Source organism: Geotrypetes seraphini, chromosome 15, assembly GCF_902459505.1.
Source record: "Geotrypetes seraphini chromosome 15, aGeoSer1.1, whole genome shotgun sequence".
NCBI lineage: Eukaryota > Metazoa > Chordata > Amphibia > Gymnophiona > Dermophiidae > Geotrypetes > Geotrypetes seraphini.
In genome coordinates this window covers 48,336,453-48,361,938 of record NC_047098.1, presented here as the reverse complement: position 1 = coordinate 48,361,938, position 25,486 = coordinate 48,336,453, and the positions used below count along the sequence as shown (strand labels likewise).

General features: G+C 41.6%; 1 protein-coding gene across 1 annotated transcript in view; it reads right to left on the bottom strand.

Moving 5' to 3' along the window:
• Window positions 1–683: 683 nt before the first annotated feature.
• The window catches only part of DHRS11 (dehydrogenase/reductase 11), a 58,179-nt gene continuing 33,376 nt past the window's right edge, over window positions 684–25,486 (bottom strand). Inside the window, exons 2-7 of the mRNA XM_033921184.1 lie at window positions 19,360–19,569; window positions 10,286–10,380; window positions 7,457–7,586; window positions 5,923–6,015; window positions 4,059–4,124; window positions 684–1,849 (exon numbers count right to left, since the gene is read on the bottom strand). Coding sequence (XP_033777075.1) covers window positions 1,808–1,849; window positions 4,059–4,124; window positions 5,923–6,015; window positions 7,457–7,586; window positions 10,286–10,380; window positions 19,360–19,569 — 636 coding nt within the window. The 3' untranslated portion in view covers window positions 684–1,807. The remainder of the gene's footprint in view (window positions 1,850–4,058; window positions 4,125–5,922; window positions 6,016–7,456; window positions 7,587–10,285; window positions 10,381–19,359; window positions 19,570–25,486) is intronic.

Below are 25,486 nucleotides of genomic sequence, written 5' to 3'. Positions count from 1 at the left end.
TTTTCTATTATTCACTGCTTTATCTCCTCAGGAAAAAATATATTAAATTATAATAAACAAACCATAAGATGTAACTCAGTAATATATTATTTGTACAACTCTTAGCATTGCTAGGGAGCACCTTCTACTTTTACCGATTAACACTGTTTAAATCTCCCTTACTGCACTGTGAAAACACAGCAGAAAGGTCAGAAAGCTTTTCTGGAGTCTGTTAGCAGACAAGAAAAAGCTCAAGGTCTGACAACTTGCCATTCAATAGGCCTGTATGTAAGAGACAGCATGAACTCCTCTCTGAACTCAGTGAGTTTACAAAAATAAAGTATTTTACAGTAAAATAGTTGACTAAGAAGGTCTGACTGGTAACACATCAGCAAATCAAGAGATCTTTTTACAAAAGGAAATTGAATCAAACAGGTGGAAAGCTAACTCACACAATACAACATCATTCACAAACACAAGTACTGTCATATCTGAAGGAAAGGAAGACCAGGATATGCTTTTCCTTCCTCCTTCCTGCCTGCCTTAATAGCTTGCAGGAAGAAGTGGGAAAATAGTTTTTATATCCCAATAAAGTTAATGGCATATCAATGAAAGTATACCTGCATAGCTCCAACTATGTGGGTGGGAAAACCGTACAGAACAAAAAAAAAAAAAAAAAAAAAAAAGTTATATGGAGAGAGAAAATGGATACAGCAAAACAATTTTAATCAAGATTTAAATATGTTTAAATAATGGAGATAATGGTACAATGATGTACATTCATTTGAAACAAACTTATAGAACTGAAGAATGTGTGAGCACACACCACCAATGACACTGCCCTCAAGTGATAGAAATTAAAAAATTTGGAACATGGTAAAGCAAACAAAAATGAAACTTTAGCCTGTACAGCCCAACAAAACATTTGTAACCAGGACAGGGCTATATTAAAGCAAATCCAGTGAGGTGGGACAAACCTTCTCCCCCTCACCTCTCTCAAATCTTCAAGTTAGAAGATTGAAACTATAGGGCGAATGGATATGCATGAGCAAAAAGAACAAAGTTTTATGGATATTTTAATGGCCCCAGTTCAATATCTGGATGTGATCTGCCAACTACTTGGAAGCACCAGCTCAGGATTCTTCAGAGTGTCTCGTGTTGCAAGATAATCACACACTAAGAAATGGGTTAATTTTTGGCAACATGTAATCTATAACCAAGTGCAACTTCTCTGGATTTACACAACTTTTTAAAATTACAATTTTGTCTTTGTGTGTGTATATTTTTAATTTATGTAATCTCACTTATTGTACATAAGAAATGATTGTGAATATCCCAGTTACACTTTTCCTTACCCATGACATTATCTGAATTAGGAAGAACATTGGTTGAGCTTCACAATCCTTTTCCCTGTACAGTATGAGAGCTTTTTGTTTAAGTACATTTTAAACAGAGAGAAAAAAAAAAAAAGTGTGATCAAGGTCAAACGAGACTCAAAATAACATCCAAAAGCCCTTTTTGGATTTGACTAGCAGAGGGTACTTCAAGGTCAGAGAACACAGTAAAGGGTGATAGACATTTGGGCATCACCTTGGTCTGCAAACAAAACCCATTTCTATAAAAAGAAAAGGAAAAAAAAATAGTACAAAAAGTAGATTGTTCCACACATTCTGTCAGTGTGTTTCCTGGGACTGTTTAGCATTAAACAAGTTCAGGGACCATAAAAAATACATTGATGCTGGCTAGAAGCCCAGAAGAGGGAAAGGAGGAGACATTTCTCAAAAATGATCTTCCATGGTGGATGCTCTTCTCATCTCCTTTTAGGTTGCTATGACAACTGCTCCGTAGGCCTCAACTGAATCTCGCCAATCTGCAAAAGGTACCAGAATTTATTTAGAATGAATGTAATTAAAACAAGTCCTGCCATTGTGCTCTAAAGCAAGTCTGACCCCAACAAAGCATTAGCTGGATTTTTTTTTTTCCAGTTAAAATCTCCCGTCTTGGCTCCATTGCTCCTCTTCACCCCATTCAGTGTGTTATTTTATAGTTTGAGGGACTCTTTTACCAAACAGTAAAAAGTGGCCTTAGCATGCCTTTACAGGGGTCATTCCCGCACACTAAGGCCATTTCAACCACTGGGTTAAAATGGTCGAAATTCCTATTTCAGTATTAATGGCCATGCACTACATTTTGCCATTAAAACAGATTAGCCCACAAGCTCTTACTGCCATCCGCTATGTAGTCAGTAAGGACTTATGCCAATGTTCCCTGTAAGGATTGGCTGGGGGCATGCAAATTTTCTCTCATGTGAGCGATGAGCTCTAAGCAATTTTTTGTGAGCACAATTTATGATTTGCAAGTATTTTGAGGCGTGAACATGTAAAATCTGAGCAATGCTCCTAAACGTATGAATGATTGCTCATATGCTCAGTTTAGAGGAACGTAGGCCGACATGCTAATCAAATACTAATCAGCTAGCGTGCAAAGTAGCTGTGCTAAAACACTCCATTCATCGGGCAAGTCTCTTGGCAGTAGAGATCAGTATTAGAGAATGACACGGTGACAAAATTCAACACCGTTCCCGTCCCCGCGGATAACCGCAGGAAACCATCTTCATGTCATTCTTTAAGGAGAGAGGGAAGAATCAGAGTATAATTGGGCACAACCACTGACCTGCAAGCTTTGCTTGTAAGAATGCTGGTGTAGAAGGACTGAGGTTGAAATAGACACTAGAAAATGACATGGGATTATTTCCTGCGGTTATCCACGGGGACGGGAACGGTGATGAATTTTGTTACTGTGTCATTCTCTAATCAGTATCCTTCTCTGCCAACTCCAGACTCTGTCCCTTCCTATCCTGGTGCATCATATGCCTGGAACACACTGCCCGAGTCAGTATGCCAAGCTCAAATCCAGGGTAAAAGCCCACTTTTAAACTCCTAACTCCAACTCACGTCTATTTTGTCACACCCTCTATAGTTCCCTACCCCAATTGTCCTCTGTCCATTTGATTAGACTGTAAGCTCTGTAGAGCAGGGATTGTTTCTTACATGGTTAATGTTAACGTACAGCGCTGTGTATGTCTGGCAGTGCTATAGAAATGCTAAGTACTACTACTCATTTCTATAACACTACTAGGCATACGCAGCGCTGTACATCAAAACAGACAGTGCCTGCTCAAAAGAGCTTACAATCTAGTCAAGACAGACAAACTGAACAAGAAGGTGCATCAATACACAGTGCTCAGGTGGGGAATTAGAGAATAATAATAATATTGGTGCTTAGCAGGTGGGTTGGAGTTTGGAATTGAAAACATATTCCTTCAAAGTAGTAGTAATAGTAGCAGCACATGGGAAGCATGCGTAAATGGCATAATTACTACTAGACGCCTCAGCTCGCTCCACAGTATGCCTTTTTTTTTTTTTTTGCTGTGGTAAGATGCGTTAGTTTTTACTGCAGCTTTGTAAAAAGGGTCCCTCAACCTTTGTTCCTAAATCCCTCACATGGATCTTGCATCAATGCACTTGCAGCACCAACATAGCCAGCACTAGGGTATAACTTCACATTAAGAGGTCAATTTATTTGATCTACCGCAAATATAAAACTAAGGTTAAAATCTAAGCGGTTTATAATAAAAATGTTAAAAATATATATATATAAATATGCAATCATTTAAAAAAAATACATATGACATACAGACACTAAACATAAGAAAAACATTTTAAATTACAATAAAAATTAAATTCTAAAACTGGGAAAAAGGAAAAAACACAAGGTTAGGGAAAAAGGGTGTTATGTAGTAGAGCCCAAACTCTTCTGGGAGCTGAATGCCTGAGAAAAATAGTAGGCCTTCAGTTGAACCTTAAATGTCCGAAATTAACTTTCTGTATGAAGGTAAAAAGGCAAAGAGTTCCAAAGGGTAGGAGCCATAATTGAAACAGGAGGCAAGTTCTTGACAGTCTGCTCAGTATACAATTCCCCTAGCTAGTCAATACTCTAAGAAAAAAAACAAATGAACCAGCACCACTTCTGCGATGGTAAACATCTAAAATGGCTACCAATCAGTGGCTGCTACTTACCTGTACATAAGGTGGGGTACCAAGAACATACAACACAGAACTGGCTATGTCTTCAGCTTTCAGACACTGGAGGGAGGGAGGGAGGATGGAGAAACAAAAAGTACAAATGATAGTCAGAGGGGAGATTCATCTATAGGTCACAATCTCCCCTACCCTCTTTAGGCTTAGCCACATTTTTAAAATTATTCTTCATTACCCTCCGGATGTTTTTTCCCCAAATGTATCTTTATCTTCTTTAAAAGATTGTGGTTCACCCATCTTTCCTTTTGTATTAATAATTATTTGTATGTATACATTGTATGCCTATTTGTATAAATTTTTTTTTCTCCCAATTTTAAATTGTCATATGCATTGAAGTACTTGACATTGCGTGTACAACAAACTTAATAAATTTGATAAACTGTAACCCATTCTGAGCTGTTTGGGGAGAAAACCAATTAAATATATATAAATATATAGTTTTAAATCCTGTCCAGCTCAGAATGGGTTAGATTATATTCCTAGCATTACAGGAATGGTAGTCTTGACTAGGGTTACCTTGACTAGGGTTTTATATCCTGTCCTCCCCAAACAGCTCAGAATGGGTTACAGTTTATAGTCATCACTGCACATTGAGTGCATCAGTTCATGTGTGGACACAAGTGGGGGGAGAGAAGATATGATTGGACACTTAATTCAGGTCAGGGCGTCTTAACATAAGAAGTTGCCTCCGCTGGGGCAGACCAGAGGTCCATCCTGCCCAGCGGTCCACTCCCGCGGCGGCCCATCAGGCCCACTGCCTGAACAGTGGTCTCTTGACTAATTTTGTAATTTACCTCTAATCCTGTCCCTATAACCTTACCTCTACTCCTATCTGTACCCCTCAATCCCTTTGTCCTCCAGGTCTTCCCACTGACTCAGTGGTAAAGTCTGCTGGTTTGGGAATCATGTTTATTCCTGGAGGAGTTCTGCACAACACAGAATTTGCAGAGAATTCTCTACCTGCACAGAACTCTGGACTTGCTCTGCACCGATATCAGCTACTCTCCCCTGCTCCCGTCCCCTCCCCCACCCTCCGAGAAGGGGAACTGCATATTGAGCTTCATCCTCTTCTGCCACTCCAGGCCCAACTGTTCCTCTGAATTGTTTAGCTACACAAAGTCTCAAGCAGTTATATGAACAGTCCCAGAATGGAAAGGAATGTGGCCTAATATATGGCCATTCAGCACCACCCCCTCTTGCTGCACAATAAAGGCCAGAGCAGGTGTGTTAAGTACTGCAGAGGGGTGGGAGTGGGGGGCAGTTAGGCAGGCAGGAGTATGCCAAGAGGGGTAGGGGCTTGAGAGAGAGAGTGTTCCACTGATGAGTGAGCTTCAGGATGTGGCATGGAAGGGGAGAGGAAGAGAATGAGAGGTAGAATGATATACCTGAGGGAAGGAGAAAAAGGGAGTACAGGATATATACCCAAGAAGGAAGAAGAAAAGGTAAGGGACAGGGAGAGAAAAGAAAGAAGGTAAAGTAGGGGTATGTGGCAAAGAAGAGAAAGACAAGGTAGGAGGGGAAGACCTTAAGGTCTTGCTTGGTGTTAGATTGAAAGAACTGCAATTGGAGTTGAGGGGGGCTGATACCTGAGGCAGGAAGAGGTGGGGGGCTGTGTTTCAGGCCTTAAGATTGGAGAATTCCACCTAAAAATCCTACAAATAAACTTTGTAGAATTCAAAATGTTGGTGCCAGATTCCCCCAGGATTAAAGATTGCAAACTCCAGTCCAGGAAAAAAAACCAAACAAACAAAAACCAAATATTCCATGCTGGTGCCTTAAGCATGCATGCACATCCACATGTGTAATACACCCACTCCCCAAAATAAAAATTTCTAGTCCTTACCCTGATGCTCTCGTAGGTCGCAGCTGCTTTCTCTGGGTCATTATCATGAACTTTGAAAGCAAAGTTTGTTTCTACCAGTCCTGGAGATATACTCTGAAAAAGAAAAGGTTATACCACTAACATGATCATAGCCACCTCATTTCACAAAAAAAAAAAAAAAAATTTTGCCAAAAACTGAAAGCAAAAAAACTAATTTCTTATGCTTAGGGTCTGGCCAGTTGGCAGTCAGGAAAGAGCTAGAAGTTATCTGGGCATTACAGATCTTCAGTGCTGGTTCCCAGATAGCTAAACAGATATACTGGACCAGAAACAGCAGTTCTATGCTTCGTTAGTTATGCAGATACAGCACTGAATGCCAGCCACACCAGGATAACTTCATGGTTCTGTCAAACCCAAACCCCCAGATAGCAGTTGGTACTGAATATCAAGGTCTGATTTAGCTGGTAGCACTTTGTCTCTAATCCTACTGTACAATATCAATAAATAAAACAAGTATTGCAAAATATAGTATGCTATGCAAAATGGGGGGAGGAGGTCATATATAAAAATGGTGCGTCAGCTTATATTTATCTGTCCAACAGCAATCAAGCTGGGTCAGAAATAGAATGCATTGATTAGTACATTAATTCTAAATGTCTACCTGCCAGCCAACCTGTATTGTTGCTTTAATTATCCTAGTCACGTGACCCATAGTGTATTTACAAATTTATACACTAAGAACTCTGGATCCCCATGCTGTACAATGGTCCCAAATGGGTGAACACTTCAGACCAAATGATCTACATTGGCCACTGTGTCAAAAGGACACTGGGCTAGATGGACCGTTGTTCTGACCCAATATGGCTATTCTTATGTTCATGGACATGCTGAACCTACAGAGGCATCACCAAAGCCATCTGAAAAAAGTGGTTAGACTGCCACTAGAGAATGACAGTAACAAAATTTGTCATCGTTCCCATCCCCGCGGGAAACCATTCCATGTCGTGTATCTCAACCTCAGTCCTATGCCAGCATTCTTCAAAGTAAGGCTTGAGGGTCAGTGGCTGTGCCCATTCTCTCTTTCAAGAATTACATAGGGATTGTTTCCCACAGTAATCCATGGGGGATGGGAACAGTGATGAATTCTTTCACCATGTCTGCCATCTCAACAACTCACGACTTTAAATTGCTGCAATGGCTTTTATTCATCTAGTCTGCGAGTTTTGACTAGATCATGAGCTCCACAAGCAAGGATAGTCTATGTCTAGTATTGCTATAGAAACAAAATCAGTCACAATATGGTCAGACGGAGCAGACATGTTCTTACGCTGCATTTAGTGGTGCTATGACCACCTCCCATACTTGTGGTCCTTCACCAGTTTGGGTTTAAAGATGTATGTCTGCAAATCTATATTGTGCATGTTGATTGTTGATTCTATACCCTCATCTGTTTTGGAAGAGGGGGAAAAAAGGTCTACAAGCACAGGGGCTGAAAAACAACAACAAAAAACAAACAAACACACAACGCTAAGCAAAATAGCCGAGGGTCACTTACTGTGGCTCTTATGTGAGATTTGACTTCTCTGAGCTCCTGCCTCAGGCCCTCCGTTATTGCTGTGACAGCATATTTGGTAGCACTGTAGAAGTGCATGATGGATGTGGGAAGGATCCTGTGACCACTCATACTGTAGATAAAACCATCAGAAGAAGAGACTGAGAAACACTGGGATAGTAATTGAGGCGTTGGGGAGAGAGGAATCCTAACTCACAGCAGAATTCTCCAACAAGAAAAATGCACACATCTACAAAGTCTACATGATGAACAATGGGCATGCTCCCTCCATGGATTTGGAGGCACGATATGGAACAACTGATGACATTTGGTTTGTATTAAATCAGAAAATTGGGGGGGGAGGGGAGGGAGAACATTGTGTGTCATTTTCCTTCATTTGTTCTTGGGAATCATTTCTGGTATATTTCACTCCTCCAAAGTCAACCAAAATAGGGAATTATTATTATTATTATTATTATTATTATTATTATTATTATGTTCTTATATCCCGCCATACCCAAAGAGTTCTAGGCGGTTTACATCCATTACATTAGGATCCGGTCTGAACCCGGATTTACAAAAATTTTGTCGGAATTGCAGGTAGCGTGGAAGGAAGCAAAGTAGTTTTAGCACAGGTTTATCATAGTTGGGTGAGAAGATAAAATGGAGGGTGTGGGAAACCAGAGGAGGGGGGGGAGAGGGAGGTGGGGGGGTTGGAGTGTATGCGGGGAGTGAGGATTAAGGGTCTTGTTCGCGGAAGAGGTGTGTTTTGAGAAGTTTTCTGAAGTCTAGGTAGGTCGGGGCCTCTAGCATCATTTGGGCTAGCCAAGGGTTCAGCTTGGCCGCCTGGAAGGCGAAGGTTTTGTCGATGAATCTTTTGAGCTGGCATGATTTTATGGAGGGGAAGGTAAACAACTGGATTCTGCGGGATTTCTTGTTGGTGCAATACATGTTGAAATGTGGGGAGAGGTATTTTGGTGAGAGACCAAATACTGTCTTGTAACAGATGCAGGCGAACTTGAAGAGGACTCGGGATTCGAAGGGTAGCCAGTGCAGTTGGTGGTAGAAGGGGGTGATGTGTTCCCATTTGTTCAGGCCTCCCCTTCTAATTTAAAGAAAGCTGTGATTTTCATTCATTACCAACCTAAAAATATTTTAGACAATTAATTGCAAGACTGAACTTCCCAATGGGGGGAGGGGGGAGAGAAAAGCAACTTGGCAAAAAAAGTCAGAAAGCCAACTGGATGCACATGCAGAATAGCAAGCAGGTAGTGGCATGGGGAGGGGAGGGGTAAGGGGGGCTGGTCCCCCCTCCACCTCTTCGCACTCCTCCCCTCACTGCAAGCGTGCCCCCCTTCCCTCATACCTCCAGTTGTTTTTTGCCATGACCAACAACTTCAATGTGCTCTTCACGACCGTGTCATCTCACACCGTCATTTCCAGGTGCCACACCTAGGAATTGATGTCAGAGGGAGAGCCATAGGGGTCACGAGGAACACAATGAAGTTCTTGTTGCTTGCGGCAGTGAATAACTGGAGGTATAGGGGGAGCGAGACGAGGGCAGGGTGCCACTGCCCTGGGTGCCTCTCAGGAAAAGGAGATGATACTTCCCAAAATAGAGAGGCACTATCGGAGTACAGGTAGTCCCTGTGTTAGGAACAAATTGTGTTTTTAAAGCTTCCCCGGGTTAAGAACAAGTTATGTTTTTAAAGCTTCCCCGGGTTAAGAACAAGTTATGTTTTTAATGCTGTTCTTAAGTCGGATTTGTATGTAACTCAGAACGTGTAGATTTTAAGACTCAATTTTTTAGATCATCCTCCCAAAAGAGCCCAGAACAGGTTACAAGTTTACAATCAGATAGCTAGAGTGAAGACTTCAAATAAAGATAGGACCATTTGAACAGTATAGGTACAGAGTAGGACAGTTTCTATACACAAAGAGAAATCTAATTTTTCATAGACTTATGTTAGATTATATAGGGATAGGTGGTTTGAAATACATTAAACCCTCGATTTAACGGACTGTTTGGGGAGAGGGGTGTCTGTTAAACCCGATTGTCCAGAAAATCCAAATAGTCCTACCTCCCATGAATAACTCCCTCCCCGGAAGCTTTTCCTCTACGAAATGGCTGCTCAGCCCCTGACCATTGCAATGGTGTCACTCGACGAGGGTGATGCATTGCAAACTGGGAGTTGTAGTCACCAGGGCAAAGTCCGTTAAATTCTAAGTCCAGATAATCAGGGGTTCACTGTACTAGGAGCCTTAGCTTTATATGACATGATTGCTTTTAGGAACTTTGTTTAGAGTTTGTTTGTATAATAAGTATATTTGTACAATGCTCAAATATTGTTAAAAATTTTATATACTTCCAACACACAAAACTGATATTTATTGTGAATTTATAACCAGACTTTGTATTTGATAACGCATCTTTTGTTAGTGTAAGCTAGAGTAGTGAATTTGTTTGAAATAATTTCTTATGTAGTTTCAACCCCAAAAAAGGAAAACAAATTAACTTGTTTTTCCTGCGCCATGAAGAGAGAGTGGTTTTCTTTATGATATTGCTCTGAAAAGAAAAACGCCACAACAAAATAAAATTCGCATAAACATAGAAAAAAAACAAACCAAACACCCCACACATTGGGGCTGCACACACCCTTACTGCCTGGGGGTTGTCTTTTGGTAGACCAGAAAGACCAGTCTTAGAACAGATAAATACATGGTCTAAAAGTAATAAAACAAGAGGAGATAAGAGCCCATGCAAAAGAAAAAAAAAAAAAATTATAAAAGGAATACAATGACAAGCTATGGTCAGAAGGCAGCCGCTCCTACCTGTTGATATTAATAATATGACCATCATCTACATCTCTTTCTTTCATGGACTGATAAGCTTCTCTTGTGCAAATAGTTAGAGCCAGAACGTTAACCTGTGAGCAGAAGATAAAACATTTCATTGTAAGAGCACCTGGAAGAAAAACAGTATCAAACAGTTTAGGCTTTTAAAAAACACTTTTCAAAAAATTTGTGAAAATGGTCTGATGAAGCTTCAGGTTAATGTAATGTTATAATACAGCCATTCAAGCTACCTTTCCATTAGCTGCTCAGACCTGGTTCCACGATCCCACCTGAAATAAGGTACTCAGAGTTCTGCATGGCTTTATAAGTGGTTTCAATGCACTTCCTGAGAATAAGGAGGAGCAATCCTTTCACCTTGGACCTTACATTGCATCTCGTCACACAGGGCAATTTTGAAAGGCATTTTTCTAGGGGCAAAATTAGTACATGACCCACAGAAATAAGCTTTTTGATATAAAACTGTGTGCCCTTTATGCAACTGAAAATAACCACAGAAAGGAAAATTCTCTAAACTAGGCAGTCACATTTACATGTGATTTATGCAAGCATTTAGAATAGTGGTATATGTGCAAATGTGTGCGCACACAGACAGAATATTGGTGTAAGTGCAGGGGGTGGGACATAGGCAGGGCAACTTCCAAAATTTCTCTACTCAGCTGGGTCCTTCCACTTATGCCAGCTCTATGGCTGATTTAAATGTGGATGCTAAACGTTAAGCTCATCAGTACTGGATTAGGCTAGTATTCTTAATAAAGAACCTAGGCGCCTTGTTTTGGTTTTCAATAGCAGGAATGGGCAACCATGGTCCCAACCCAGTCAAGTTTCAAGATAGATCTCATGCAGTTCAAACTTCTTTGGGCCACCAGCAACTCAGTGGCCTTCTCTTCAGCATCATGCCTGTGTGAGAACAAAGTTATACCAGAGAATGCCTCTTCTCCCTTGAACAGAGGAGATTGAGAGGGGACATGATCGAAACATTCACGGTACTGAAGGGAATAGACTTAGTAGATAAGGACTGGTTGTTCACCCTCTCCAAGGTAGGGAGAACGAGAGGGAACTCTCTAAAATTGAAAGGAGATAGATTCCGTACAAATGTAAGAAGTTTTTTCACCCCAGAGAGTGGTAGAAAACTGGAACGCCCTTCCGGAGTCTGTCGTGGGGGAAAACACCCTCCAGGGATTCAAGACAAAGTTAGACAAGTTCCTGCTGAACCAGAGCGTACGCAGGTAGGGCTAGTCTCAAGGCACTGGTCTTTGACCAAGGGCCGCCGCGTGAATGGACTGCTGGGCATGATGGACCACTGGTCTGACCCAGCAGCGGCAAATCTTATGTTCTTCCAGGGCAGGCCAAAAGCAGCAGGCTCACCTCACTGAGCTGCCAGTGGCCCAATGAAGATGGAACTGCAGCATGGAGGTAGGTATTTGGGGGGAGAGCCATCCCAACTCTGGGGTGGGGGACTGGCGAGAGAGAAGCACCTGTGAGGGAGAGAAGCACTCATGGCTCTGAGGAGGAGTAAGGAGAGATGCTAAAGTAGGGGAGCTTTTGGGGAATAGAGCATGAAGATGAGAGAGAGGCAGTACCATGGGGAAAGGGCAGGGAAGCGGAGCGAGGTATTGGTACAGGAGAAAGGGGAAAGAAGGAAGATAAGCTGGATGGGAGGACAAAATATGGGACACAGATAGAAGAATGACACCGGAGGTAAGGGAAGGAATAGGGATGGAGCTGGGACTGAGATGCAGTGGAGAGCAGATGAGGGCTAAAAGGGTACAGAGGATGAGAAGAGGGACTGGTATGAGGCAAAGGCAGGGGTTCTGTGTCCTCCGTCATCTTCATAAATATAATAACCCTATGCAAATTCATTAAGGCAATCTTGACTAGGTTGTACTCCTTGAGGATCATGGTTGCCCATCCCTGTGTTATATAATATGCCCCTACCATCTGGCCTCAGGATACCTAAATGGAGGCCATTTTGCACATTGTTTTACCTTCTGAAGTATAGAGGGGGAGCATAGTTCTTAAGTGGGGTTGAGGGAGATTTGGAACTATATACATATTTCTATTTTCAAGAATTGCATACCTATTTAACTTGGAAACAATACCCATATATGTGATCAGGTGTAAATGAGTGCAGATCACTTTGAAACTATCCCAGGAAAGGCAAGTAGATGTGGTGGCTGTTTTCTCAGGATTTCCACAGCTGGATCATGCTTGTTGCAAGTTTCTGGGTCTTGCTGCATCTTGTCAGGTAAAACAAACACCTCAGCTATCATGCTGTGGCTTTCTTCTTTCAGAAAGAAAGAAGCCATAGCATGATAGTTGAAACATCGGTTCTACCTGACAAGATGCAGAGAGAACCGGAAACCTGCAACAAGCTAGATGTGGTGGTATGCGACTTATTGCCAGACTGGACCTTGGCAGCAGGAAATGTGCTTAAGTGCTTCTCTAGCTGCCAGACAGGCAGAAGAGGAATTAAGTAATTTAATAGAGAAAAAAAAAAGAAAGCCAGATGACACATGTAGCAATACAGTTAAAATGTAAATAAATACAAAATGTTTGCCACACTCACTTGCTAGAAATATTAAGCTTTTTGATTCCTGTCTACCCTCCCCCCTCCCCCCCAAGCTATGTGGGCCCTCAGAAAAAGTTTTGTTTGAGGACCTAATTTGGTCTTATGGGTACAAAAAGTACCTGTTTACTTTTGACCTACACAAAGATGAAAATTATACTCTTGTCTATATGGAGGAGGACATGTTAGGTGCATTATCTAAATACATCTTGAAGCTGATGTAAGATCCAACACCTAGGACAATTTTAAAGCCATTTTACGACACTGTCCCTTCAATATGGCTATGCCCCTGGGTTGATCATAACATGTGGACTTTTAGTTTTATCAAAAGAATGTTTTGGGGAGGGAAGTATGGATAGCATGTATCTTCCGCTCCACCTATGTTATTTTCCATGAAAACAAGCACTTGCCGTAAAAGCGTATAGTATTCTTCATAATTCTTTATCACTATGCTTCTTTTTATAAAAACACCTGCTTGTGGTATTCACCTCTCTGGTCTTTATGAATTACGATCACCCACTTACTCTTTAGGATGTTATCTTTCCAGTTAATATCTCTGGTGCAAGTCCTTTCATCCCTTTCCAGAGTCACGTTATTGGTACATTCTTTTCCCTCTGTCATACACTATCATAATCCTTTTTCTTATACAGTATATGTTGTATTATAATTCTTAATTTTAGGACCCCAGAAGAAAGTTGTTGTAATGACCGAAACATGGCCCTTGTCGGTTCTATGCCACATTTGTTATATAGATTTTATTGTGTATACCTCTGCACCATTTATGAATAAATTATATTACAAGATCATCAGTTCCATGGGTTTTTTTTGCCTTTTGCTTTGTGTTTGTTTTGTGGAACTACCTTGGTGGACTTTCTCTGTTCTTTCTCTCTACCACCCTCCACCTCCACCATATACATTTTAAAAAGAGATGTCGCTGGTGACATCTGTTTGCACCAACACCAGAATCTTCCCTCTGACTTGGTCCCACTCACATGCCAACAGAAGTTGCATCAGAGAGAAGGCTGCGAGGCCCATTCAAACACATTTGCTCATCTATTCTTTCTGCTAGTAAAGCCTAAAAAAGTGAAGGTTTTTTTTAACAGGTACATTGTTTTGGGGTTTTTTTTTTGTTTTGTTTTTTTTTGGGGGGGGGAAGAGAGACAGATGCTAATTGTCAGCAGGGCAGGGGAGGGAGATATGCCGAACCATAGGAGGAGATGATAGAAAATTGTGCCCATGCCTACCCATAATTAGCCTTCCGACTGCCACTGCTCTGTAAATGAATAAAAATGAGGGATACTAACTGGAGGGCTAAATTATATTATATAATAAATCTTTCTCCGATTTCTGTGAACAAGATTTTTTTTTGCTCGTTTTGAATATTGTAAAAGTTTACTTCATAAAAAAAAAAAAAAAAAACCCTGCAATTAACACGAGTACAAATCTGTTTTCTCTGTTCTGTGTTATGTGAAGGAGACAGACCACACTTGGGAGTCTCCCAGCCAGAGTCTACAACTTCAGATAAAAATTCATACTGACTGGCCAGTCAACACAGTATCAGGGTGGGTGTCACTAATACCTTTATATTAAAAAATTCAATGTCAAAAAAATAGGATATCGAAAACCATACAAAATAAAATTAACTGATGCAAGCGCCAAACCAAACTGCTATCTAATAAGCTCCTTCTCAATGTGGCTTTTAGATACAATAAGTGATAAAATCATACTATCACAACTAGCTTTGTTGAGATGTAAAATTATGCAAACTAAAAATACTCTCAGGAATCCATGGCAACCACCGAGCTAGGTTAAGAAAGCATTGCTATAGAGCCCTGCATTATGCAGTTCAATAAAAGCAAAAAAAGGTCTGTCTGCAAATCAATAAAAAATAAAAAAAATACCCCCCTCTAAGATCTTAAAGTGCAAGTGCACTGCATTTCAAGAACCCTCAGCTACAAGATACTATACCAGTGAGCCAAAAGGCCTTTATCCAAGTTCATGTTCAGAAGTCTGGCACATCTCTGGCTACTCCAATTCTGGCTCAATAGCAGCGTCGCAAGTCAGCCTGAAGCTCAGCTCAGATGTGCAGCTAGTTCTTGATGAATTTCTTCATAGCAGTAGTTTAAGCTGGTATTGCTAGTCACGGTAGGAATTTACATTTTAACTGGCAGAAGACCAAGCCTTCAAAGCATGGCTCGCTTCACTTACTCTATGAAAAGAGCACAGAAAGTGGCAAAACAATCTCCCTTCTTGTTATTGCATATAATTGTAGCTTGCCTGCTTAAGCAAGCCAGGTTTTTGGGGGTTTTTTGTTTTTAAATACGGCCAGTAAAACAGCAAATCTGTATTAAGATAAACAGACCTACAAGTAGCTTCACAAAAAAACTAGCTTAGTCCAATACAGCAGTATAAAAACTAGTTCCAACATTTTCCAACCGAAGTCTTCTCCTTTCATGAGTCCAAATCCTTACCTACCAGATTGATATACTAGTAATCATTTCTTCTCTTGAATTTTTTTTGAGATTCATTTTACCTCTAATGACCATGTATTTAAGATCCATGGGTATAACTCTATAAAGAGAGACCGCCTATGCGCAAATGTGCCATTAAATCAACAGTTAGGTACCCATATGTACCAAGCAATATCTATAACAATAAAATGCTAAGCGCGCATGCGCACTCGCACTGCGTGTTCCCTGATCCCTTTTCTGTCGGGAAATGGCCACAAGAGTGCGCATGTGCGCTTTTTACGTTACACATGGCAACTTGACTCACTCAGGAAGAAGGGCCCGACATGGTGGAAGAACAGTAGCAGCCCCCGAAGCTCCTCACCGGTCCAATCCCTCTCCAACATCACCGACAACGAAGAAGCTGCAGCTGGAGCAGTCGGGGCCTCCCTGGCCACGCACAACCTGCTCCCTCTCCTGCAGCTCAGGCACCACAGAAGCCGCAAAATCCACTGAGCGTGAAAGCGCAACCTGGTCCCTGCGCCTGCCTGCCCCCCCCCCCCCCCCCAACACAGCGCATCTAAGCCGCCGCGGCTACTCTCTCAAACCGCACTAGGCGGGGATTGAGAGAGGAGCCTCAGCGTCAGCTTTGAATTAAAAAAGCGCCGTCCTTTCAGAGCCTCAATCTTCACCAGCAGCAAGCTGTTAGTACTCTCTCTTAGGGGAAGGAGAGCAGGCCCGGGATTCGTCCAGCCCCGGCTAGGCAAGACCCCCCCTTTCCCACCGCACCCAGGCCCCAACAGTCCCCGCCGGCAGAGGTGGAAAGAGATCTAAGCCCACAACTCCCGACTCCGGATGATAAAGTTCATTTTTTTAAATCAAAACCACCGCCTCGGCTCCTCTCTCGAACCACACCAGGTGGGGATCGAGAGAGGAGCCGCGGCGTCTGCTTTGAATTAAAAAATGAACTTTGTAATCCGGAGCTGGCACCTGTCATGCTCGATGCCAATGCTGATCCAAAACTAAATTAATCTCATTTGCATGCCACCTCTCCCTCGAAAACCTATGTATTGAGATCACAACTCACATCTGGGTAATAGTAGGTGCGTAAGACGGTTGCCATAACAATGTTGCATCTGGTTACTAATAGGCCTGTTCCACGTGCTAACTTTTGCATTTAAATGAGTGTCAAGTGATGGTTTGACCTACACAAGTCACTCTGTGCCTATTTCATACTTTGGACCATTTCTACTGTGCCGATTTACTTCAAATAACTTACTCTGTGCAACTTCCCTTATTACAAAAAAAAAAAAACAGGTAAGTGGCAGACATCTCCACACACAGAAAATACATACACTGAAGTACAAGGGGCTACAAATACAGAGTCAAAGAGACAGACACCAAAAACAAAGACAGACAGACAATGGACAAGGAAAATTACTTGAGAGACAAACAGGAAAAACAGACAGACACAGAAGGACAAGGGGGGATACAGATTCAAAGAGACAGACATGACACAGCAAAAAAAAAAAAAAAAAAAATATTGCAGAGACAAACAGGAAAAAAAACCACAAAGGAGAGAGAGAGACAGAAAGAAAAAAAAACAAAAAAAAAACCATATAGCAGCCAAAGAGACAAACACCAAAACAAATAGAGACTAAAGTAAGAATTACAGTCAGCAGCCAAACAGATAGACAGAAGGTGACTGTCAAAAAGACACACAACAACAACAAAAAATAAAAAAATCCAGGGAGGCAGACAGAAAAAAAACCAACAAAAACAAAACCCCACCCATAGCAGTCAAAAATAAACAACAAAACAAACACAGACAGAGAGACCACAAGTAAGAAATACAGACATCAGCCAAAGATAGACAGAAAGTGACAGTCAAAAAAACACACAGAAGACCAGGGGTCTAAAGAGACAGATTTAAAGAAAAAACAAGTAGAGAGATAACAAACAGGTAAAAAAGACACATAGAAAGACAGGGGGCTACAGAGACAGATACCAAAACAAAGACATATTCTATTCTAGCACCTGTTAATATAACAGGTTTAAAAACTAGTTCTATATAAAAAGGTACCACCCAAGTGCGAAGGGGTGTATGCATGGGCAGGCCGGACACATAAATGCCTCCCCAGGAGACAGACTTAGAACTCAATATGTATATTTTGGAGGAAAGGCAGGAGATGGGAGATATGATAGACCTACGTGGCATAAATGCACATGAGGCAAGTCTTTCATTTGAAAGGAAGCTCCGGAATGAGAGAGCATAGGATGTAGTTAAGAGGTGATAGGCTCAGAAGTAATCTTAGGAAATACTTTTTTTTACAGAAAAATGTGTGCAATAGCCTCCTAGTAGAGGTGGTGGAGATAATGAGTGTCTGAATTCAAGAAAGCATGGACAGGCATGTGGGACCTCTTATGGAGAGGAGGAGAGATGGTAAGATGCTACGGATGGGCCCATTTGGCCTTTTCTGCTATCATGTTTCTATGTATCTTTTAAAAAAGCAGAGTGCAAGAGGGCTTTACCCCCCACTTCTCTCCCACACTGTACCTATGATATTACAGCAGATCAAAGAGTTGGATTTAAAAAAAAAAACCAACAAAAAACACACACACACATCCTTAACATTAGCATTTTACAGGAAATGCAGTTTCCAGCAGTTGCCTCAGTTCCACAAGCAAAGTCATCCACAGGAGAAAGTCAAATTACATCAAGAGGGTCTGGGATAGGCATGTGGGATCTCTCAGAGAGAGAAAGAGATAATGGTTACTGCGGATGGGCAGACTAGATGGGCCATTTGGCCTTTATGTACCATCATGTTTCTATCACAGTGCCCAAGTCACACACTACTGGAAGCTATCACTAACAGATTTTTGACAAAACAATCAATTTAGGGACAGGTTTTAATTAATGCTTTTCTTCAATCCTGTATCTAGAAGGAAATTCTTAGAAAATCAGGCCTTTGGAGATCTACATGAGACACCAAAGGAACAGAGATGACATCACAAAGCAAAGCAGCAAGACACTACACAGAACACTAAAACAGGTGAAGTCTGATGTTGAAAAGATCAAGGTCAGATAGTTAACTAGGGTTACACAACAATTCTTCAAATGGCAACAAACTATCATTCTGTATTTACAATGTTGCCAGCTAATGGTGAGATTGACCACAGATAAACATTACTCAAAAAAACATGGAGAAAGAGCCTCAAGTACTTCTTTCAGAGACGGCAATCACCAGTGATTTCAAGCCGCTCGTTATCTTATTAGACAGTGTAAAAAAAAAAAAAAAACAAACCACACCACGCCGTAATGATAATTTCGAACAGGGGCCTAAGCCCACAGGGTTTTAGCAGAATCTTAAATTGCAAAAAAAAGTTAAGCATAAGTACTCAGCTGTAGGGTGTCAACAGTTCCTTCTCAACATTGACTCAGTGAACAGAGAACCTCAACTGTCAGCTCCCTGAGGCAACGCAATGCTGGAGAAACCTTTCCATGCTGGAATCAAGCCTCTGACAAGGCCCTCATTTCACCAATAAACAGCTGCATCAGGGAAAATTTTCCCACATCTACTATCACTGTCTTCCCCATATGGCTCCGGGGGAGGGGGGGGGGGAAGGACAGATTGAGATATCTGAATTTTACTTCCATCGAAAGCAATGGAAGTAAAACCTGGATGTCTATCTATCCTTTTCCTGGAGCCATATGTTAACCCTAGTTAAGCAAATAACTAGAAAAGAAGGCTCAATCCCCAAGTGTTAATTTAGAAAAAGACAAAGATCCTGTTCTCAAGTGGGTCCTAGAGGCAGAAAGCCAAAAGGTGACTCCACAAGATTAGTCAGAGGAAAAAAGGATCCCTGAATTATTAGACCATATGTCTCCTCTCTTTTAATCAAAAGTATATTGTCCCAAGCATTTTTGACAATGCCACAAAATTCTCCCATCAAAAGCTGAGCATCCAACTGGCAAGCACTACAGAGTTCAAAAAGAAAATCACTGCCCCCCCCCTCCCCCAGGCAGGAGTACTCACATCGATCATGGTCCTCCATCCTTCAGTTCTTCCAGACAGGAGTGTCTCAGGACGGGCCAGGCCAGCATTGTTGATGCAGACATCGACGCCCTGATGCAAGGTCTTGATGGCAGAGAACATGGAGAGGATCTCATCTTCATTGCATAGGTCACACTTGTATGGGATGAGAGTACCTGGGTATCCCGCACTCTGGCATTCTGCCGCCAATTTCTAAACAATAGAAGAGAGTAGAATACGTGAACAGTGAATAACAGCCTGTAGGATATTAAGGAAATATATCATGAGTTTTCTTCCAAAAAAGAAAAAAAAAAAATTTATCCACCTGAACCATCCACATGTTGGCACCAATATGTGTAATGAGAAATGACCTTATGAAGCTTCGGCCCTGAAGCACAAGTATATACCCACACACAAGGGGAATCTATAACCCTTCTGACTGTATAGGAGCACTTAGATGATGTAGGAGAATATCCTTTAAATGGCAGCTGATGCCCAGGTTCCATTAAAGAATATTAGTGTAACAAATGTTAGTTGTGCCTATACCTTAAGTGCCTGCAGATACACAAGACAGAGCTGGCATAAGCAGAGAACCTATCTTTTCAGTACCCATATACACAACACCACATGTAACTGGGCTTTACGTTATGTATGTAATTGGGAGTCCCGACCATGTTCTACTCATGCTTCATTAATAATTAAACACACACATGGGATTAACTATTACAATAAAATTAATTACTAACTACACTAAGTTTGTGAAAGTGCTCAGCATCCATGATTCCTGCAAAAGAGCTGCTAGATGATCATTTGGGGCCATCATTCTCAGCTGAACTGAGGCCCCCACCTATTACCTCCTGGGCCCAATTAAGCAGCCCTTTAAAAGGGCTACGTGTCAGGCAGGCCTGCACCGTCGGCAGACCCCAGCTTTATGCAGCCCTTCGTGCAGACCAAGTGGAACCAACCTAAAAACTTCACCCCTAAGCAGCAACAGTCCACAAAGCTGTTTAATTGAGGACCAATGCATCTGAAGAAATCACTCTTCAAATCCACGTTAGTTTCAAGGCCCCAAAATTTGGAACTACCTCCTGACCTGCTTACGTCAGATCTCCTCCCATCTTCAATTTAGGAAGGTGCTAAAAACATGTTTATTATAGTCTTGCTACGATTCATAATGTTTAAGTTCTAACCTTATTAATCTTATGTAAGCCACATTGATTCCCAGTTGACATTTGCAGGGTACAAGAGAAACAATATGGTATGGCAAATTGCACTTTTTTTGTCCCTGTTCCACCATTACCAAATCAGTGGTACAACATATTGCATAACTATATATGCCTAATATAAACTGCAAAAGACTTATCCAATTTAGATAAGGTGCATCAATCCCATGTTGGTTTCAGTTGAAGGTAACAGTGGCTCAGCAGGAAGACGAGCTCATCATGGTGCATTTTTGACAAGTGATCCACCCTTACATGCTCTAAATTCAAACCCCTCCAACCAACAGCATGTTTTAAATAGTGTTTCAGCCCTTTTTTGGTCCTGTCAATATTGGTTGTTTGTCTTTCCCCCAGGTTTTTAATTAATTTTTTAAGATTGTAAAGTTGTAAACTGCTTTGGTATGTAAAAGCAGTATATCAAGTCTGAATAAACTTGATAGCACAAAACATAAGTGGCTATAACAGAGTTGAGGTGGCTTTTTAATATATTTTACTCATGCTCCACTTTAAGTTAAAGCACTATTCTATTACGTGTACCTAGGCACTTTAATGGGTAAATTTACACTGTGCACACTTCAATAGAGTGGTCGCAACTTTTTGGGTGGAGTCCAAGGGGCTGCGACTTGGTCCTTCTCAAATACGTTCTCCAAGCATTAACGTTTGGATGCGACCATGCATGGTGAGTCTGATTTTAGTGCTTTGGTTATCACAGAGGATGCATTTGCTTCCCCCCTGCTGATGAACAGTGGCACTCGTGGGCTGTAGGGGTGCTATGGTACATTAATGCAATGGATAGTGTGCAGGACATGTTGGTGCAGTATTTTGTGGAGTTTTTTCTAAAAACGCCTGCTTTTCATATGGTTCTAGGTAAACTAGTTAGAAGTACATATTAAAGTTAAGGCCATACCCAATAGAAATGTACAGAAAAGTGGGCGCATGAAAATCTGAATAAGGATGTAGCCAAGGCCAGAACACACTACAGATTAATATTAAGGAAAAGCATAATAGTCTTAAGTATTTTGCTATTAAGCCAGATCATAGAGGAAATCAGGTATAGATATACATAATACACACAGAGATATTAATGACTCCATTTTGGTTTTCTGTCTTTCTGTAAGTATCTTCTTCTTGGCTTTACTCCATTTTGTTCAGTTTCCCGCCTTGAGCCTCATGGTCTAATTGATAAGATGTGTTTGAGCTGGTTAGGTGGAGCATAAGGGATTTCATATCCCAAAATGGGGTATAACAGAGAAAGCTTTCTTATATTAAACTAGTGTTTAAGCCCGTTACATTAATGGGTGCTAGTAAAGCCTCCTTCCCTCAGCCCCAGCTCCAAACCAATTACCCCCCCCCCCCCCGCTGCCCCCTTCTCCCCCAGCCCAGTAGCACCTCTTCCTTGCTCCCCCTGTCCAATAGCACCTCTTCCCTGCTCTCCCGGCCCAGTAGCACCTCTTCCCTGCTCTCCCGGCCCAGTAGCACCTCTTCCCTGCTCTCCCGGCCCAGTAGCACCTCTTCCCTGCTCCCCCAGTCCAATAGCACCTCTTCCCTGCTCCCCCTGCCCCTCTTCCTTGCTCCCCCGGTCCAATAGCACCTCTTCCCTGCTTCCCGTCCCTCTTCCTTGCTCCCCCTGTCCAATAGTACCTCTTCCCTGCTCTCCCTTTACCTTCTCTTACCTTCTCTTCCCCTCTGCTCCGTTCGTCCCCTCCCCCTTCTTTTACTGCCGTTGTCGATCCGGCCTGCTCCTGACCCTCCCACCGCCGACAAACCTCGGGGCTCCAGCCGCGTAGGCAGCACTTTAAACACGCTGCTTCGCAGCCTTCTACTGGCTATTTCCACTGCCGCGTCTGTCTCCGGTGATGTCATCAGAGACGCGGTAGAGGAAATTGGCAGAGAAGGGCGCGAAGCAGTGTGTTTAAAGTGCTGCCTACGCCGCTGGAGCTGGGAGGCGACGGAGAGGGCAGGGGGTGCTAGCGGTCGGCAGCCGGCGCTCCGCAGGTGGAGAGCAGGGAAGGGCGCGCATGTGAACTTGTTTTGCCTTGTGAGGCCAGACCGTAAGCCGCGCATGCGCACTTCCTATGGGTTGCTACAGCTCACGGAAAACAGACGCACGCATAGAAGTGCGCATACGCGGCTTACCGTTTTATTATATTAGATATGAATGCAATATACCATGTTGTGTGTGAATGGGGCCCCAAATGAATGATGGATGGTATGAATGATGTGTGAAGGTATACTAAACATGAGTGGGTTTTGAAAAACATATTTTATATATTTGAAACCTGAAGAAACTTTAAGGAGAAAGCTGAGAACATCTGGAAATAGTTAGAATCAGAAACACTGTGCCAATCTTTGAGAGACTCGAGGGGGGGGGGATAGCCCCTCCTCCTCTCTGTGCTGACAGGGCCATGAACTTTTCAGCAGATGCTGAAAACAAAATGCAGGCTCTCTTGAAATAGATACTGTTTGATTTAAGGTTTGAGAATGATAAAAAGGGTATTGGGTATGTTATAGCATGTTTATGCATATTTAGAAACTCATGTAAACAAAAATGGATTTCTGCAACTTATTTCGATGTCAAGAGATTTTGTTCAAACTTAAGGACAGCCTCTATTAGGGGACTGGCTGACAACCAATGTCATCAGATTGGACTAAAAATATATATTGATGAATAACTATTATAGTGTGGGGATTCTTTGTCAGAAATGCCAGCGTTTTGGCGCCTGTAAAAAAATCCTTCCGGTGACGCAAATATTTTTGATGAATTGTTAAGGAAATAAAAACACTTAATACATTTTTTTTTACCTTTTGCATCATGTGCCATCATTCATGTACACTTTACCCACCCATGAGCAAACCTGGCTGCTCACTGAGGATTGCTTTGCTATATCCCACTAGTCTCTGGATTCATCTGCTGCTGTTGCTAAGGGAGAAAAAATTATGCCTTACCTGTTAATTTTCTTTCCTTTAGACACAGCAGATGAATCCAGAGCCCCACCCATTCAAGATTTGGGAAAGTTGGGGGGAGGGGGGTTAAAATATACATGCAGTTGTGTGGTTCCTGATGCTTGGGAAAGGAGCGATACTAAATTGCAAGAAGGGGGGGGTTCCATCCAAAAGGAGCACCTGCAATTCAATTCTCTATCCATGTGCACAAGTGCCGTATTCTAAACATTTACCTGAGCAAGGGGTGCCCTTACAGAAGTTTTACTGAAACCAGATCTGAAGTAGAGAATGACAGGAGACAAATTTTTCCCCGTCCCTAATCTAATCTAAACCTTAAGTTTATATACCGCATCATCTCCATGAGAATGAAGCTCGACACGGTTTACAAGAACTTAAAATAGTGGGTAGAGAAGAAGAAAAAGGATTACATGAACTTATGTGTAGAAGGGGGGAGAGAAAGGGGGGAAGGATAGAGCTACAATTTGCTGTCCCTGCAAGCTCTGTCCTCATCTGTACATGCCTCAAAAATCATACATGTTCGAGGCTTGTACAGTTAAAGCAAAGCTTACAGGAATGAGGGCAGGGACAGCAAACTCATGGGGACGGAACGGGGAAATTGAGTGACATGGGGCAAATTTTTCCCTGTCCCTGCAGGAATTCTTTAATCTGAAGGCATGGTGAGTGCTAAGCAGCAGCAACTCTGTTTTGGCACATAGGTCACCATGTCACAGATGAATTTTCCATCCCATAATTGCATTCCTGTCTGTGCAATCAAAGCTTTATAGTACCTTACTGATTAATCAGGTAACAAGAGTTAGTAGCAAGAAGGAATCTTGGAATCATATCCAACCTCTATGCTTTCCGGTACAACACTTCCTTAGCAGGTCTGCCTCAGACTACACTTTGAAGAGGAATGCTGGATGATAAGTTGATGTTTAGCTGAAACTTTTTTTTTTTTTTTTTAAAGCACCTGAAAAAAGTGTTGTGGGATGGACTGAGAAGACCAAAGGGTCCCAATGCTTACATTTATCATGAGATGTAAAAATAAAAAAATTGGGCAGCAAACTATCAAATCACAAAAATCTCATAATAAAATTTTGCTTTAAAAACCAACCACCAACATCATAACTATCTATAGGGCTAACCCCACTCTAATCTCAACGCTTCAAGGAAGATCTACAAACTTAAGTAAATCTGTCCACATATGGAGTCCAATCATTTTCAACAATTCCAGAAACAAAAGTAGAGGGGGGGGGGGAACAATCAGGAGAAAAACCAATTGCTCAAAAAAAAAAAATTAATAAATCCGGCAGCTTTTAAAATTTGATAATTCTGTAGTACGATGCTTTCTTGAACAAAAAAAATTCCTGAAAGTAACAGTGCACAGAAAATATAAAAAACTTCAAAAGTGGCCCTTGTCGAAGATTAGAAGACTACACATTGGAATATGGTTAAATCCGATTGTAGGCCGAGCGGATTGCATTTTGGAAAATGCTCACGATTGCTGTTGAGATAAGTAATGGATTATTTTTTATATTTTCTGTGCACAGCTATTTTCAGGAACTGTTTTTGGTCAAGAGAGCGTCATGCTACAAACAGCTGCTGGATTTTTTTTTTTTTTTTTTTGACCGGTTGGCTTTTCTCCCTACTGCTTGTGTTTCCGGAATTATAAAACAAACAATTAGGGCTCCTTTTACAAAGCCGCATTAGCGGTTTAACATGCATAATAGTGCTTGCTAAATTGCCGGCCGCACTAGACGCTAATGCCAGCATTGAGCTGGTGTTAGTTCTAGCTGCATAGCACAGGTTTAAATTTAAGTTGTTTACAATTTAAAAAGCAAAGAAGGGATGTTTCTAAAAACAATGGACTCAAGAAAATAAACAAAAAATAGACACGAGGAAAAAAGGTAGGGGAAGATTTACAAATATTCTAGGTAAAAACAGATGGAAAAACAGAAGGCAAAAGA